The sequence below is a fragment of the Moschus berezovskii genome, chromosome 20 (assembly GCF_049115385.1).
Source record: "Moschus berezovskii isolate FMDL1 chromosome 20, NW_MosBer_1.0, whole genome shotgun sequence".
NCBI lineage: Eukaryota > Metazoa > Chordata > Mammalia > Artiodactyla > Moschidae > Moschus > Moschus berezovskii.
In genome coordinates, this window is record NC_142479.1 from 62,833,649 (window position 1) to 62,847,116 (window position 13,468).

At 58.4% G+C, this 13,468-nt stretch overlaps 1 protein-coding gene across 9 annotated transcripts in view; it reads left to right on the forward strand.

Moving 5' to 3' along the window:
• The window catches only part of SLC38A10 (solute carrier family 38 member 10), a 40,264-nt gene extending 27,191 nt beyond the window's left edge, over window positions 1-13,073 (forward strand). The window contains exons 11-17 of one of the 9 annotated variants that reach the window (XM_088829256.1): window positions 479-635; window positions 5,789-5,956; window positions 6,151-6,603; window positions 7,128-7,247; window positions 8,333-8,413; window positions 10,122-10,292; window positions 10,945-13,073. In XM_088829256.1, the coding sequence (XP_088685382.1) occupies window positions 479-635; window positions 5,789-5,956; window positions 6,151-6,603; window positions 7,128-7,247; window positions 8,333-8,413; window positions 10,122-10,292; window positions 10,945-11,981 (2,187 nt within the window). In that variant the 3' untranslated portion in view covers window positions 11,982-13,073. Of the gene's footprint in view, window positions 1-478; window positions 651-5,788; window positions 5,957-6,150; window positions 6,604-7,127; window positions 7,248-8,332; window positions 8,414-10,121; window positions 10,293-10,944 lie in introns of all 9 variants that reach the window. The other 8 variants (XM_055408359.2, XM_055408360.2, XM_088829253.1 and 5 more) reach the window with 8 other exon arrangements.
• Window positions 13,074-13,468: the final 395 nt, after the last annotated feature.

Genomic DNA, 13,468 nt, shown 5'->3' on the forward strand with positions numbered 1-13,468 from the left:
GCAGCTGCAGGTGTGTCTCACCCGCTGGGTGATGTTGGGACTAGTCATTGGTAGCTGGGCACCCAGTGGCCTGAGCCCTCCTTGGCTGTGGGTGTGGGACAAGCAGGAGCCCACTTTAAGTTGGGTCGAGGCCCCGAGATTCTTGCTCTTCTGGTGAGAACCATCAAGGGACCCAACCTCTGCATCAGTAGGTGTGGGCAGATGTGGCCGCCAGGCTCTCTGGGCTGCCTGGCCAGTGGGCCCGAGTCTCTCTAGCCAGCAGGCCCCTCCGTGTCACACTCACGGCCCCTGCTGCCCTCAGGCTCCCTCACACCCCGCCCCAGCCCCATCGCCCTTGCGGCTCCTGCGGGTGTGGCCCACGATCCTGTCACAGCCGTCAGTGTGGTTGTGGCCTCTGGGGGCTGTACCCCACCCACAGGAAGGGTGGGTCACCGGGACTGCGTGGCCCCTTTAACTCTCGGGGCATTTTCTCATCCAGGTGGTGCTTTGGGTCGGCCTGGGCATCCTGGTGATCAGCACACACACCACCCTGTCCGTGAGCCAGGAGACCCCCGTGGACTTGGCAAAGGAAGCCCCGGGCGGCAGGCTTGGAGAGGTGGAGGGCGCAGTGAAGGTAGAGGCAGCCCAGCTCCCAGGTACGTGGCTCCCAGGTATGCACACAGGCCCGCAGCCTTCTCTGCGTCACCGTGGGTCATGGAGATGCAGTCATCACTTTCCAGGCTGTCTCACCTGCCCAGCTGCCTCAGTCCTATCCGGGTGATGGAGGGGGCAGCGGGGGCTCCTGGGGGCTGGTGTGTGTGCCACCTGTGTGCAGGGGACATGGTGAAGACAGCAGGGCAGAGATCTCAACTCCTCCCCCCACCCCCATGCAGAGCACCAACAGGTAAGTAAACTTGTGGGTGTCATTCAACGTTTGCTGGTTGTAAGGATGTAAATTTTAAGCCAGATTTGCTTGGACCGAGTCAGTGATACCCCTCAGCTTTGTTCACTGCTGCCTGCCTGGCCTTCCCTGTGGGGGCAGCAGTGCTGGCTGCTGGTGGATTCCAGGTCCCTGTGGGTAGTGATGACTAATAAGCCCAGGTGGGAGTACTGGTCTCCCTGCCTACTGTGAGTGACAGAAGGAAAGGTCCCGAGGACTGTCCAGGGAAGCAGGTGTGTCCAGGGAGGTGCTTTTGGGGCTGGGCCACCTGTGGTCGGAGGCTCGGGCCTCTCATGGGTAGCCATGTCTGTTCCAGACTTACCTGTCTGTGTTCAGAGAACCCCTGCAGTTACAGCACCCCACACCAACTTCCTGCAGGAGAACAGTCTCTCCTGGGGCTCTTTTGGGGGAGCCCTGAGCCCAGAGGAATGGGTCATGTTCTCCTCTGCCTGCCTCGGATGGTGAGGGCCAGCGAGAAGACTCCCCCTTTGGGAGTCCCCAGCAGAAAGGACCCCTGGGGATAATGGCGCTCAGCAGAGATATTAATTGGAGTGGTCAGAAACAGCTTGGGCGTCGCCACAGTGGTTGCACAGATTCAGTAACTTGGACAGAAAGAAGCCTCCTGGAGGAGGGAGGGAGATGGCACCCCTCCGCCCCTGTTAGCAGCCCCACTGGGTCCCTCACCCCCGGGGATCCTGGCCCCGGGTGCTTTGGAGACGCCCCCCGCAAAATGTGACTTGGACACTGTTTTCGCGTCTCAGCTGGCTACTGGCCTGCTTGGTAGTGGGATTCTTGGCATCAGTTGACGTAGCCGGCACCGGGCTGCCTGTCCCCATGGTGCTGGGCGGCCTCCAGCCCACTGCCGGCACGAGCAGCTGCATCCTGTCGTGGAGGCGGGCCCCGGGCTCACCTGGAGCTGCCGCGGCCACATCTGGTTTTCATTTCTTCCACAAGTCTGTAACAAACACACGGCCCCTCTCGGAACCACATGCCGTTTGTTTAACTCAAGTCTCTGTGTTTCTCGCCCCCGGCCTCCCCGTCATTGATGGGTTGCCTCGTTGAAGCAGAGCTGGGCCCGGGGGGCCTGGGCCGCGTGCCCCGCAGCCGTCCGCCCATCAGCGTGTGAGGCAGGTTTATTGGTCTCTTTGATGTTGAAGAGGCCGAAACAGTACCAGCTTTTCCCAGAGCCCGAGCTGGGCTTCGGACTGGGGGAGTCCTGCTCTCCTGGGGACACATGGACCTGGCCACCCCCAGCCTGGTGCTCCCAGCAGGAGCAGGGCCTGTGACACTCCTGTGTGGGCGGAAGAGGTGCGCAGGCCTTCAGGAAGGCGAGGAGGCTGCTCACTGTGAGGCTGACGGCCCCCTCGGAAGTCTGGCGAGTGCGTTTGGAGTTTCTCATGCTCTTCAGCTCCTCCTCTGAGTGTGGCCTCATCCCATTTCTTCCTCTCCCTCCCAGCCCACGGCTTCTCTTGGTGTCAGGAGCCACCTTGGCCACACACCTGGTCCCCCAGCGGGGGCCCGGCCCTGCTTCTACTGGGTGGGAAAGAATGGGAAGGGCCGGGCTGGGGCCTGTGGGCAGCAGCATGTTGGTGTGGGGACACAGCTGGCAGAGGGTGGTCACAGGCCTGAGTGGGAGCTTGCCCTCCCCCATCTCATTCCTAAGTTTCTCTTCTGAGGATGCATCCCTTGTGCTGCTGTGCCAGGCGCTGGTACACGCAGGCAGAAAAGCGTCTGACCACCTGCGACCGATGCCAGTGTGCCCGTGGGAAGGCCTGGCTGCAGGCCTGCCTTCCTCCTCGGTCCCCACTGCAGCTCTCCCTGTGCCCCGCCGAGAAGGAGCAGCTAACACCCCTGTGCCACGTGACTTCTCAGTTTTTCTGCCTGTGTCAGACGCGGCTGTGAGCTCGTCTCACCAGTGCTAAGATAACCATGCCAGTCGCAGCCGAATCTGGAAGGACTCCTCAGGGGAGGAGGGGCGCTGCCTCCCGTGTTCAGCCCCAAGGGACCGGCCCATGCCCCCTCCACCTGCTGCCCGTGGGCAGACGTACCCATCTGCAGCAGAGTGTGACAAGGGAGCCAGACAGGGCCACCCAGCCACCCAGTAGGGGCTTTGGGTCCAGGGACCCATTGGGATTCCTGCACATCCAATAGAGTGTGCTAAACAGGGTTTCCCTTGCTGCCTAAGTCAAGAAGAGCAGGGGTTCCCAAGTAGACCTTCTCATGGCAGCAGTGAGGCAGGTACTTTGAAGGTTGTCAGGAAAAGTACTCAGAAGCAGCACCTGGCCTTTTTAAAGGACTGTTGGTGGCTGCTCCTGTTCTCTGCATGGCCCTGGGGTCCCTTGCATCTCCTGAATTTGGGGTTTACTTCCAATCAACAGGGATTCCATTTGTGGAACTTAAGTGTGATTTTAAGAGACACTTTACTTTTGTGCTTGGCAGTCAGAAGACTGCTTCCATCTTCACTGATCACAGGATACAGAGAGATGCCTCCAGACTCAGAATGGGGTCCTGCAGGGGAGAGTCAAGGAAGAGGAGCCCCTGGCCCTGACCCTGTCTTCCGAGGTGGAAGTAGCCTTGAAGGCAGATTCTCGTTGCCGTGGACAAGCCTGTTCTGTATGTCGCACCCAAAAACAGCTGCATGTCCCCAGGTTTCAGAGCTGTGGTTGTCTGAGTGCCAAAGAATTGATGCTTTTAAACTCTGGTGTTGGAGAAGACTCTTGAGAGTCCCTTGGACTGCAAAGAGATCCAACCAGTCCATTCTAAAGGAAATCAGTCCTGAATATTCATTTGAAGGACTGATGCTAAAGCTGAAACTCCAATACTTTGGCCACCTGAAGTAAAGAACCGACTCATTGGAAAAGATCCTGATGCTGGGAAAGATTGAAGGCAGGAGGAGAAGGGGACGGCAGAGAATGAGATGGTTGGATGGCGTCACTGACGTGATAGTCATGAGTCTGAGTAAACTCCAGGAGTTGGTGATGGACAGGGAGGCCTAGTGTGCCGCAGTTCATGGGTTTGCAGAGAGTCACACACGACTGATATGCTGAACTGAACTTGGGTCCTCTGTCTCCCTGAGCCAGTCACAGAACCACTTGGTGTCCACACTAGACGAGTGACTGTTGGCCAACAGTCTTCCCAGGAGCTCCTGGTAAAAGCGCCATCAGGAGGGTCTGAGTGTGGATGGGGCCAGGCAGGTCAGAAAGCTCCCCCACCCAGCAGAACTGAGGCAGACATGGAGTTTACCTGCATGGTGCCCACTTTGGGGAGTGGAGGCCCTTCCAGGCTGGGGCGCCCTCTGCTGGCCACTCCCTCTGATTCACTGCTGCCTCTGGAAGGAGAAACTGGCCGAGCCCCTGCCTGGCCTTCATCCTTCCCTGGGGTGACCACCGTAGGTGAGTGCGGGCTGTTCTTCAGTTGCTAATTTGGAAATTTGGTGTTAGTTTTACTGTGGCCCAGAGGCATTGCTGGCAAACTGTCCCCACGAGGAGCTCTGGTTTGTTTTAGGAAGCATTGTGTCCATTGCCAAGGACAGTTGCGAAGTGCCCGAGGCCCAGCCGCTGTGGGCGGGGTGGCCACGTTGTGTACCCATGCCCCGTGCTCACCCGAGTCCCCCGGTCATTCCTTTGCTTAATGATGGATAGATTTTGACTTGGTCCTACAACATGATGGAGATATTCTTTATTTTGTTGTGGTTTTCCTTCCCTTCCTGGCCCTCTGTCTTAACTTGGTCTTCCACTGGACAACACCTCTTGATTTTGACCCCCGGGGGCTTCTGGAGGCTGGGGACAGGGGTGTTACCTGTGGTGTGGAGCAGACACCACACATTTACTCGAATCAGTCACTTCACTGAACTGTGGAGTCTTGCGTCTAGCTCCTGCCCAGCGCCATCCCCCCTCTACTTTGTTTTGGGCACTAAACCTCAGCTGCTGCAGGTGCCCCCTGGCAAGCATGGCAGGTCAGCCCAGGTGCCTTCTCCTCTGGGGGAGGGAGCAAGCCCACCTGAACAGGACTGTCGTGAGTCCCCCCGGAGCCCCTTTGGGGGTCCCACCACTGTGGGGGGTTCCGCCTCCCCTCTTACAGGCAGCTTGTGCCCTGAAGGCGGAAAGCGGTTGCTTTGGGCCTCTGGGATGAAATGACTCTTTTTAAACCTTTTTTGTCCCCCCTAGGTAGTGTTTTAGTTTCTGTCACTTTTGCCTAACAGGTAGAAAACGGTTTTGTTAATGGAGAGTTTCCTAAGGGGCTCCATTTTGGCCACCCTCGTGGCCCTCTCCCCGAGGGCCCGCCATGACTGAGCTGTTGGGCTTCTGGGAGGCTGAGGAGGCCCATGGGACACAGGCTGTGGGAGACCAGCTTTGTGGGCTGTGCCTCTTTCTCACCTTCTTTTTGATAGGAATTTTTACCTCTGCAGCGAGAAGTTGACAGAATTGCAAATCAACCTCCCATAGGCATTTTCCTTAAGCATTTCTCTCCTCCCCTTCCCCCTTGGCCTGCAGCAAGGGGTTGGTTGGGCTTAGGGAGGGTGTCCCCAGGAGGGATGATGTTGGACACTTACTGTCCCCAGGCCTCAAATGGTGGGTTCATGCTGCCACCTGGTGGTGACGGCCAGCTTTATGCAGGGTATCGCTCTTCTGCACCCAGTTAGGTGTAAATTGCATTTTGACATATTTTTGTTATGAATACACATGAAAAATGACAGTTTTCTGTGCTACTTAGCTGCTAATGATTGAACAGAAAAAAAAATAACTGCTTAGGCTCTGCCATTCGACTGGGAAATGTGATTACAATCCAGGGAAAACCGCCCAGTTGCCGTGCTGATTGGCGGTGTAGCCATGTGGAAACACCGCTCAATTATCTGTGCCGTGCTTACAGGCCAGAATCCAATGGTGGACGTCGCTGAGGACGGCCGAGAGAAGCCGAAGCTGCCAAATGAGAAAGATGAGATGGAGCAGGCCCGGATTAAGGGCCCCGTGAATGTGCCCCCGAGGGAAGACGCCAAGGAGAAGCAGGAGGAGGCACAGCTGCATCGCCCCGGTCAAGGTGCTGTGACAGCCTGGGTGGGGGGGTGGGGGGCGGTGTCCATGGGGGCTGGACCTCAGCTGGACATCAGTCATGTGGTTGGTTGGGATGAGAGCTCGGTTCACAGACCTGAAGAGGGAAAGCCGCCCTGGGAGGGAAGGCTGAGTCACCTGCCCCACCCCACCCGCTCCCCAACATCTTCCGTCTCCTTCCAGGAGTTGCAGTACCTCTGGGCGAGGCCCACCGTCATGAACCTCCTGTGCCTCACGACGAGGTGGTAGTAGATGAAGGTCAAGACCAAGAAGGACTGGAGAAGGAGCGTCCCTCCAAACACGTGGATGAAAGGGCCCTGGGGGGCAAAGGTCAAATGGTACCACCCCTGCTGGATTCAGGACGAGAGAGACCCAGACAGGACCAGGCTTTGGAGGCAGCGGGCGGTCTTCCCAAAGATTCCCAGAAGGTTCCAGAAGAAAATGGTCAGCCAGCCATTGAGCCTGTGAAGGAGGACCTGGGGCTGGGCGACAGGGGCGTGCATCCAGGGCCCCAGGCAGTGCTCCCCGAGGGGCAGGACGTCCCGGTGGCAGGCGCAGGGGCCAGGGCAGAGGGTGCCTTGCTGCCTGGCCATGCTGTGGGGGCCGTGGGCAAGCCGGAGGAGAAGAAAGAGGCTGGTGGGTGTAGGCTCCATCCTTGCAGGGCCCGGGAGAGGCTGGGGACGGGGCGGGAGACACTGACCCCCTCCCTTCGGTCCCACTGCCTTTCTTTTCTCGCGAGAGGAGCTTGTGTATGCAGCAGCCCTGATGCAGCTGTCGGGGCTTGGCAGCTCCTCTGACGTTTGTCAGACACTTGTTTGCCAGGCCCGTAAGCATCAGGTGCTGAGCTGCTCTGCATGTCTGGGCGCGCACCGGGCCTGACGGGTAGCTCCTTGTTAAGTGCCATCTCAGAGCTACTGACGACGGTCCCCGCATGCTAATTGATGAAGGTAGTTGATACTGGCTCCCCGCCACCAGGCTGTGAGATGTGAAATATTTTTTTTAATTACCTCCCTGGTACTCATCAGGTTGAATATACACTACCGGGGAGGGAGGGCCAACGTGAAGGGTGATTTTAGGAAATATTGGCCTCCTCCTCTTGTCCCCCTCTACCTTCTTCTGAGTTTTCCTGCAAGCCTCCTGAGTCTTTGCCGTGTGTGCAGGTGGGAAGGCTCCCCTCCCAGAGGAGAAGCCAGGCCCGGGGGCAGCACCGCAGGCAGAGCCTCGAGAGCAGAGGACCGAGGAGGGACAGGGTGGGGAGCACGCTGGCAGCAAGCTGGAGGGTAAGGCCTTTGCTTTCTCCCTGCATCCTCCCAAGGCCTGGAGATACTGCCGCTTCCAGAAGGAAGCGCAGTGTGGCCCAGAAGGAGACACAGGGGCCCATTGTCTTGCCAGTTTCCTGCTGAGGAAAGATCTTAAATAGCTCCCCTGCCAACTAACAGCCTTCTCTCCTCCCTTTTCACTTCCCTAGGAATGATTTTATCTTCTTTAAACCCCCTTTAAAAAAAAAAAAAACAAACCTGTCACTGTCATGTGACTTTCCGTTCCCGTTTGTATCTCATTTCAAAATAGACACGTTAATATTTCCAACAAGCTGGCCAGGCGTGGGGGGCGTTAGCGAGCGTGGGAGGGCCGGTGACTCACTGCTGTCTTAGCACTCCCCCGCTGCTGCCGAGGCAGCAGCTCCCGCCCCGTCTTAGCTGGGGCCGGGTGGGGCTTTGTACCCACCTGCGGTGAAGACCTAGCACCTGTCCCAGAGCGAAAGCTTTATCTTTTCTCTCCAATGAACGAAACTTGCTCTGCATCCTCCTCCAGACCTTCATGCCCATTTTGGGATGCTCCCCACTCTCTGCTTTTGATGCCCCTCCTCACAGCCCCACCTGGTCAGGCACTGCCCTGCAGTAAAGGAGGCGGTGGCAGGTCTCCCAGCAAATGATCACTCTTCCTGGTTTCTTAGGCCCCCACCCTGAGCCCCTGTGGGGTCACTCTGTTAGCTAGCAGTGTCCACAGAGCGGCCCCCGGGTGTTTCACTGTGTGCTCTGAGAGTCTGGGTCTGTACGTGGGGATCATGGTACAGCACTCAGGTGGGTTCATGGGATGCTCGTGCCTTGCTGCCCCACGAGCTGCTTCCCAGAAGGTCCTGCAGCCTCGGGAGAGCTGGCCCAGAGCACTAGGCCTGGGAAGCCAGCCGAGCCTCTGCATGCAGAGGCCAGGAAGGCAGAGCTGAGGGTCCTGGCGTTTCCTGCAGCTCGGATGCCGTGGAGTTCCGCACGTCACTGTCTTTGGTTTCAGTCTGTTCACTGGTCCTGGTCCTTACAATCTGTTATCTAATCCTGTTTGATTCTTTGACTTTTTCTTTTCTGAAAAGAACTTTCATGGTTTCCTATTCTGCCTTTCTGCAAACGCCTCTCAATGGGATGCACAGCTGAAATCAGAAAGATGGTGGCAGGTAGGAGTCGGGAGGAGCATCACAGTGAAGGTTTCTGTGGGGGTTTAAAGGCGAGACAGCAGACAGTGTGGGCACTGAGTCCGGTAGCGCCTTGCATGGGGTCAGAGCCCAGGATCCACACATGGTCTGTCCGCCAACTGGGCTCAGCCGCAGCCCCTCAGGTGGGGTCCCCCCTGATTCCCAAACCCACTCGCTTCTAGTCCACGTGCCTTGGTGCCCCTTAGCCCCACTGGGGTTCTGCCGTGGGGCGCCACCACAGGACAGCCAGGTGCAGCCTGTAAGCACCTGGGCACTCCCAGAGATGGGGCGGGGCCTGCGTATGACTTCCGCCGTGTGCATGACCTGGTATTAATATGCTCTGCATGTGTGTTAATATATGTGCAGCTCTCATCCCATCCATGAGTCTGATCCCTGTGGTCCTGGTGGGCTGAGCAGTTGCACGCGGAGCTCTGGCTGGGGGCTCAGTTTATCACCACTCTGCTTCCCATCTGTCCCATGTTGCTTCTGGCTGGACATGGCACACTTACCCCACCCCCCACCCCAGCCTTGGGCTAGGGCTAGTCCTCCGAGGAGCCAGTGAGTCAGGGGGCCTGCTCTTTAGGAACCCTACCTTGGGGACAGGTGGTGTTGGCAGCATGGTCATGGTTGAGGGAGCTGGTCTGGAACTCTGGGATGGTGCTGTGCAATTCCCTTGTCTAAACGGGGTGTGGGGAGCCCCGAGATGACCCACAGAACATAGGCTTTCTCAGGCAGGCATCTTGGTTACCTTAGGATGTCTGGATGTGTGTCTGGTGGGGAGCAGGGGGCTGGATCACCCGGGCTGGCCAAGCGACCCATCCTCCGTGTGCTTAGCCTCAGCATGTTCCTCATGGGCACTGGCCTCTGGGGGGAAGCCATGGCAGACCCTGGGAGAAGGCCAACCCTTCCCTGTTCTGGGGGGGTCACAGGTCACTGTTGGGGAGGACAGGCCAGCACATCTGCCTGTGCCCAGCACGTGGGGCCCTCGCTGAGGTGTTAGCTCTTGCCACTCCCAAAATGTTCTCTTTTCTTCGAATTCGATCTTTTTCCATCTGACAACCTGTACAGTTACGTCATCTTTCAAAGCTTCCTGTTTAAAGACACGTGTTATGAAAGTTCCTTAAGCCTGGACTGCTGGCTCTACAGAGCTGACCCAGTGCTGACATGTTTGCAGTGTGTTATGAGCTCTCCGCACCCAAGGGGTTCAGCCTGGGGGCCTCTTCTCAGTCCACAGTCTGTGGGGGCCCTTCCTACACACACCTGCTGCAGCTGGCCTGCTCCCAGCTCACCTGGTGCTTCTCCCCTGCCAGCTGCAACCAGCTTCCTGGGAGAGGCGGGGCTGGCGGGGGTGCTGGCGCAGCCTTCTCACTGAGATCCCAGCCCTTGTCACTGCTGAAGGGGAAGATGGTTCTGTTTGTCTTTAAAATTCTCACCTTGGAGGAAACGTTCTTAAAAAACTAATATTCTTTTTTAGAATAGTTGATAGTTTGGGTCACCAGCTCAGATCACTGTCATTTGTGGTTATGGCGCATGGGTGCTGGCTCAGCCAGGTAGAGGGGAATGCCCAGGAGGTGTCCAAGGGAGGGGCCCACAGGCCACCTTGGCCTCCCTGCATGCATCATACTGCCCTCAGCCCAGCCAAGCGCCTCTGTAGCCCCCAGGCTCTGACCACATGTGTTTTCTGCACCAGAAGCTGGCCGGGCGGAGATGCTGGACCACGCCGTACTATTGCAAGTGATCAAGGAACAGCAGGTGCAGCAGAAGCGCCTCTTGGACCAGCAGGAGAAGCTGCTCGCGGTGATCGAAGAGCAGCATAAGGAGATCCACCAGCAGAGGCAGGACGGCCAGGAAGGCGAGGACGGCAAGTCCGGGGCAGGGAGAGGGAGAGGGCTGGGCAGGCTGGGGGATTGCTGCGCCCGCTCAGGGAAGTGGGGTTGTCACTTTCTAAAAAGAACTGTGCTTATTTATGTATGTATGTATTTGTCTTCGGCTGTGCTGGGCCTTCACTGCTGCATGGGCTTTTCTCTAGCTACAGAGAGCCGGGCTACTCTCCCGTTGTGGCATGCTGGCTTCTCTTGTTGCAGAGCACGGGCTCGAGGCAGAAGTTGTGGCGTGTGGGCTTAGTTGTCGTGGCTCCTGAGCTCAAGAGCACAGGCTCAGTTCTCGTGGTGGATGGGCTTAGTTGTTTCACGTCACGTGGGATCTTTCTAGATCAGGGATCAAACCCATGTCTCCTGCATTGGCAGATGGATTCTTTACCACTGAGCCACCAGGGAAGCCCAAGGGTTGTACCTTAATGCAGGAAAGCCAGAGTCTCCTGCCCCACCACCTCCCCCCGCCCCCACTTCCCCGTTGGATCTGTGGCTCTGTGGTCTAGAATCCTGCTGGGCGAATTTAAGCAAGTGTTTGTATTCCTTGATTGCTGGCAAGCTGGCTTCACTTAGTCACTGCTTCGGTAGCTTCTGCTCATCTCTGTGGCTAAACGGGTGCCTGATTCCTGACTTCATTTGCAGTGGACGTACAGCCTGAGCTGGGGGTGGCTGCACCCAGAGGTAAGGAGCAGGAGGTCCACGACGCAGGGATGGTGGAGCGTCCCCCGCCGCAGCCTGTGGAAGTCCTGCCTGGCGCTCCTGGGCGTCCTCCCGCTCCTCCCCAGGGGCACAGCCAGCGCTCCGTGGAGGAGCCTGAGGGGGCAGCGGGCAGAGCCCCAGCTGTGCCTCCTGGCGGTGCTGACCCGGAGCCCTGGGCAGCTCCGGCTGAGCCAAGCCTAGGCCGGCAGGGCGCTGTGCCTGAGGCTGAGGGCGCTGGCGTGCACGAGCGGCTCCCTGTGCTGGAGCCTGCCAGGGTGCCCGGGAGCCCAGAGCAGCGTGGGGCTGGGGATGTCCCCGGGCAGAGTCAGGATGTTTTTGGTGGAGGCGCCCACGAGAAGAAGAAACCCGGGAAGGAGGCAGCAGCTGCTGGTGCGGACACTCAGGAGGCAGATGTGCCGGGGGTGGGGGCAGCGATGGGGGCCCCTCAGGTAAAGTCCCAGCAAGTGAGCCGAGACCGGGCACCTGGAGGCAGGTCAGGGGTAGCAGCCCCCCAGGCCCAGGGTGTGTTACATCAGCCGGAACACCGGGCCGACCCTGCTGGAGGACAGGGTGGGCAGCAGGGTGGTCACGTGGAGGTGAGGAAGGAGGCCCCCGGCAGGGAGCACGCGCCTGCTTCCCGGGAGGACACCGCCGGCCAGGAGCCTGAGCAGAGGCCAGACCCTGAGCTCGGGCCCAAACCCGCCATACCTGGAGATCAGAAGCTGGACAACGCCAAACCCAACCGGGACTTGAAAGTCCAGGCTGGCTCCGACCTTCGGAGGAGACGGCGGGACGCAGCTCCTTTGGCAGAGGCCGGGCTGGCCCCAAAGGACGGGGTCATCATCAGCTTCAACTCACTGCAGGTCAACGACCTCCGCAGCGCCCTGGAGACCCAGCTGCACCAGGCCGCTGGGGGCGCCCTGCGGGTGGTCCCAGGCCGCCAGATCAAACAGCTGCCTGGGGCCCTTGAGGAACCCTGAGCCCCACTGAGGCCAGGGTGCTCTGGTCAGCTGGTGAACCTGGACCACGGTGGGTGCCAAGCCCCAGGAGTCAGGCCCAGGGTGGAGTGGCGGCCGTGCAGCTGCGGCCACATCCAGGCTCACTCTCCCGTGACTCAGCCCCCTTTCTGCAGCCTTGAGGAGAAAAATAGCCACTCCCTGAGACCAGGAAGCATGACCTGCCACCTCCTGTGTGGCTGTGGGAGCCACTGGGGTTCAGGTCGATTTGTTGGGGCTCTGAGTGCTGACTGCAGCCCCGGCCCCCCAGCTGCCGTGAAAGGCAGGTGTTACCCCGAACTTTAATTCCTTATTGATGTTCTCTGTGACTGTCAGTACAAAGCCTGAGTAAATGCTTCTGCCTTCACCCCGTCTCACAGCAAATGCTGAGTCAAGCCTGAGAGGCTGGACAGGCCTGTGGGTCCAGCCGCCTCTGCCCTGGTGCTCTGCTCTGCGTACTTGGGTCTCCCAATCGAGTAGTTGTGATATTTAAAAAGTAAAACAGACCACTGCTGTTTGGTTGGTGCCGAGGTGATGAATCACCCAAAGGCTCCCACGCCATAGACCAAAGCTGTGACCACGGGACTTGGGTTCGAGATCCAGTGGGGAGGGGTGCACGGTCTCGCTTCTCACTTCTTCCAAGGCAGCGTCTCCCCTGAATTTGCACCTTTGGGACTCATCTGTTGGGAGGGTTTTTGCGGTGTTTTTTGTTGTACTTTGTTTCAAGGGGCAGAGAGACCAGTAGTCACCCCCGACCCGGAGCTGATTAGCAGGTGACCTGACAGACATGCTGGACTGTGCCCTCAAGAGCCTGGGGCCTTCAGCTGCTTTGTGCTTTGGGCTGTGTGTGCTTCGTTCCCCTCTGGGGGCGGGGGCCGCTCCAGACCCTGCCCCAAGGGGTCCATGGCGGGGAGTCACTCACTGACCACTAGCCAGGGGTGCGCAGGCCACGTGATGGCTCCGGCCTTGGTCTTGGCTCACCTCTCCCCTGTGCCTTTTGAAATGGTTTTATTGTTTACTGTGATTTCTATGTCACTTTGAAGCCTCAAAATGAATAATAAAAGGAGTGGAATCCTCTGCAAGCCAAGCTGATTCCCCACGAACCCCGGGCACTGCTCACACAGAGGGGAGCTCGGTAAAAGGCGTCCGGGTCCCCGTGTTTCCCGCCCTCCATTCTTAAGTAAAAATAATTCCAAGCAAACTGTACCTGGTGAAAGTTTCCCTCAGGTTGGAACGCCGGTATTGTTTCGGGGTGGGATCGCATGTCCAGCCCTCTTTACCTGGATCTCTCACCTTGACACCGTGCTCTGTCCTCTCGACTTCCGCAAAGACAGTTTCTTCCCCAGAGCAGGAGCCACGACCACCTGAGAGCATCAGTGCAGCCTCTGCCATTGCCCGCCACGCCCGCACCTCCGCACGCTCGGGGTCCTGTCCCAGTTAATGCTCGTATTCTCCTGCAGGTTCTCAGTTCC